This window comes from Epargyreus clarus, unplaced genomic scaffold (genome assembly GCF_041222505.1).
Source record: "Epargyreus clarus isolate Ecla_fem2 unplaced genomic scaffold, WU_Ecla_fem_2.2 ptg000035l, whole genome shotgun sequence".
Taxonomy (NCBI): Eukaryota; Metazoa; Arthropoda; class Insecta; order Lepidoptera; family Hesperiidae; genus Epargyreus; species Epargyreus clarus.
Window position 1 is genome coordinate 4638833 of NW_027332240.1, and position 4011 is coordinate 4642843.

Consider the following 4011-nt stretch of genomic DNA (forward strand, 5'->3'; position numbering starts at 1 on the left):
AAAAATATTTGAAAATGGATTTACGAATATCATTTCTTTGCACTTAACACTAATATTCTTAAACACTACATAAAATTAATGTCTAATTATGTACAATGGGTAGAGTCCGCGCCAAACTGCTAGTCCGCTCTGAAGTAGTTGCGCAGTTGAAGCAGGTGTAGTCATACAATTTGCTATGGCGACGTGATTTATTTATATATTCAGAGCGAACTAGCAGTTTTACGCGGACTATACAATTATATTATCATCAGTAACATTCATCATATTAATTAATTAATCATAGTAATTCAGTAATCATCATCATAGTAATTAATTTATTAATGTATTTATTTATCGTATTTAATTTTAATATTGTTTATTTTTTTCAATTATGCAATCTTGTTTTTTTCTGTTATTATTTCTCGGTCTTATAATAATTTGGCCAAGTTAATATTGTTATTGTTCCACTTTATAATTTCAACTTCACTGATGATATCATTTATAATTCGCATATACACAAGTTTCGCGCCAATGGATTGCACGCGTCGACCCGCGGTAAAACCAGGTTCATGACAGTTGAAGTAATTGTTGATCTCATTGCACATAATAAACAATTATGTATTAACCATGAAGTTATAGGTAAATATGGAGGCCACACTTAGAACAAAATCTTGAGGCAAATACCTACGTATCTCCATCCCGCTTTCTGTGGGCCGACCTCTCTTTCTAGTGTGGACTATAGTATTGCTATCTTCTTCTTTAAATCTCCTAGAAAATTCTTAGAATTAGTCACCACACTAGCCTAACCAGAAGTTAAACACTGTCAAATAATTTACCTTTAAATAAATACTTGAACTATGATTAGTTCAATTGAAAATCCCAAAATCGTAGGTCACGTATGCATATCTGGGTTGGCAATTCAACGAATTATAATCCCATTTCTTAAGGATTCGGTAATGTGGCAACATTGGCCCTATGTGCCAAAATAAATAAAGGTTACCCTACTTAGACAGAGAGGGTCTGCCCACAGAGAGCGAGATGGTGATACATAGGTTTTGCTTCAAGTAGGTATTCGAAGTGTGTTCTCCATATTTACCTATAACTTCATGGTATTAACCCACGCTCGAGGTCATGATCGTTTTTATCGTCAAGTGGAATGCAAGAAATTAAAATTTGTTCAAAGTCATAATTGAAAGTTTTCACATGTAAATTGACTGTCATATAGTATAATTTATTGATTTTCTTATGATTCTAATTTTTTTTTAGTTTCTAGTGTAGATAGTAATTTGGTACATTTTAAACACAATTTAATTGCACTACTTACCATACACAGGATTGTTCAAAATAATAACTTACACTACAAGATTACAAAAATCCTGCACATCAAACACCAATTTTGTGCAAAATATCACTTTGTAAATGTCAAGTCAATTTTGACAAAACAACAATAAAATTAAGGCCGTAAAAATAGAGAATTGGGTCCTATAAATCATGAGAACAATATTATTTAAAACATATGTACAATTACATTGTAAAGTATGTATGGAATACATCGGCAAAAAGACCTATTTATCTTTCTTTTATTTTTTTTATTTTTTTTATTTTTTTTATTTATTTCATAAAAGTGCCACAGAAGAGGGCAAAATAAATTTGGGACTACTATGAGAAACAAATTTGTAAGACTTACTGTCCTGGAAAAATAGCTGCCCATATTTACAGCTTTAATCAATTATGCCTCTCTACTACAATTTGAAATTTGCATATTCGATTTTTTATATTATCTTTAACTTTTAGGCTAGAAACCTATCACTTCTGAGAAAATTCTATCATACTTATCACTAGAAACCCGAGCCTAGCTCAATAAAAGTAATTTTATTCCTACTTTCGCTTTGTTTTAGAACTGCCACTATCTTTTGGATCGTCTTGTACATCTTCTAGAAGTTTATCAATGTCAATGCCCTCAAATTTAGGGTTCTGTGTGTTCGAAGCGTATTCCATGAAGAGCTCTTTGAGGAACTGAAGGTCTTTTGTAAGGGTCTTGACCTTCTCTTCCAGCATTTGATTCTCCGCTTTTAGTTTGGTCACTCGTGTGAATGTCTCCTGAGTTCGCTGCTTCGATTTGAACCGGCTTTTCTTTACAGCCTAAAACAATAAAAAAATCATTATAAAAAAGGGAACATACAAAACAGCTGAGGATGTCCATTGTGGTTAACTCTGGCAGCACCAGCGACAACACCTACTTCTGCATAATAGCAGCATTGTTAAACGCTACTGTATTCGTATTTTAAAATTGTGGTATAGTCGACACCAAACTGATAGTCCGCTCTGAAGTTGTGAGCAATGGCGACGCAATTCATTTCTATATTCAGAGCGAACTAGCAGTTTTACGCAGACTATAAGACAATGCAATAAGACATACTTTTCCGAGTTTACACTTAATTCTTAGAGGTAACAAAGTATTTGGGACCCATCTCAGAACGTGATTTTAATTTATTTGGGGTAGATCATAGATGTCCATGGGCAACAGTAGCCTCTAACCATCAGGTGGAAATGACTTGTTTAGTAGCTATTAACAATCTTTGGTACTATTGTCATAATATTGCAACATACACAAAAATGTTGTTGGTATGTATAACAGTAACATTTATTTGTAATTTTCCTACAATTACTCAGGATAATGATTTAAGAAATAACTACTGCTATGTAAAAGCTAAGTGCCTACTTATCTACCAACGTGTCTCAATGATTTCACAATACACTGCCATACTTATCTGTAGCATGAACCAGTCCTGCATTTTAGATTCTGTATGGAGAATCCATACCCTTCATATGTCAGCTGACTTACACATATGGAGACCTTAATCAGGAGTCACAACACATCTATGATCGGCTTATGTTATATATGCAGTTGGTAAAAAATGTTTGTTAGGACTGCTTGCTTGTTTGCCTCCTTAAACTCAGAAAAAATAGGCTGTCTAGTAGTTGACAGCTGGTGTAGTTACAAGAAATTACTAATCTAAATATATATAACTCAAAGGTGACTGACTGATATAGTGATCTATCAACGCACAGCCCAAACCACTGGACGGATCAGGCTGAAATTTGCAGGTAGATGTTATTACGTAGGCATTCGCTAAGAAAGGATTTTGATCAATTCTGCCCCCAAGGGGATAAAATAGGGGAAGAAAATATTACTTCGTGACGCTAGCAAAGCCACGGGCAAAAGTTCGTTAAGGTATATTACCTCATTATTTCGGTCTCGCTTCTTCCTGTAGTCGTCGTCTTCATCATCAGCGTCGCTGACGCCCCGTCGGCCACGCTTCACGGGCGGCATCTCGTTATCCTCGTCTAGTAGCATCAAATTATTTGATATTCTACACTTCTGACACTCCCGCCATACACATCCACCTTTAACCGACTTCGAAATACAAATTTCTGTATTCGACTGTATATGTTTCAAGCCACGCGTTTTACTAAATACAAAACACAAGAAATCTATCAAGTTAACGCAATGTTACAATATCAAGAAATAATGACGCAATAAGTAAATCTATATCCTGGTTTAAGACCTAACAAAACTCTTTGCGTGTTCCTTCAACCAGTTTCACTTTTGTTTTTGCACAGTGACACTAAGTTCAAGTCCAGATCGCTATTATTGTTGTCTAATCTAAGATAAACACGTATTTATAAATCACAGTTCACAATAATGGTGCAATATTAACCAAATGTTTTCAAATGACTAAATGTCAATGTCAATTATTCAAGTCAACAGAGACGTCATTATAAATAACATTTCACTGGTGTTGCCTAGTTGAAACTTGAAATCTCCTTATTATTAAATAAATATTTGGTAAAGCTGAAATTTGTAGGACTTTAAACTAAAATAGTCCTGCGTGTGACACTTATCAGCAGCTTCTCATTCGAAATCATGTGTCATATGGAGTTGGGTAAGGTGGGGAAAAACTGTAGCGAGTTAAATTATATGTTAACGCGATGTGGTTTTATTGTTCCTTTTGATATAAATATACGTAA

The 4011-nt window shown here is 34.3% G+C and overlaps 1 protein-coding gene across 1 annotated transcript; it reads right to left on the reverse strand.

Moving 5' to 3' along the window:
- Positions 1–1792: 1792 nt before the first annotated feature.
- Positions 1793–3736, reverse strand: Irbp18 (Inverted repeat binding protein 18 kDa). The gene is made up of 2 exons (XM_073092018.1): positions 3224–3736; positions 1793–2121 (listed from the first exon to the last, which is right to left on the reverse strand). The coding sequence occupies exons 1-2, from the start codon at positions 3335–3337 to the stop codon at positions 1858–1860; spliced, it is 378 nt and encodes a 125-aa protein (XP_072948119.1). The 5' UTR covers positions 3338–3736; the 3' UTR covers positions 1793–1857.
- Between the last annotated feature and the right edge of the window lie 275 nt (positions 3737–4011).

Coding starts and splice junctions, on each gene's coding strand:
- Irbp18 (XM_073092018.1), bottom strand. CDS start 3,337: ATGCTACTAGACGAGGATAACGAGATGCCGCCCGTGAAGCGTGGCCGA. Junction 2,122..3,223: donor AGCGAGACCGAAATAATGAG/GTAATATACCTT, acceptor TTATTGTTTTAG/GCTGTAAAGAAAAGCCGGTT.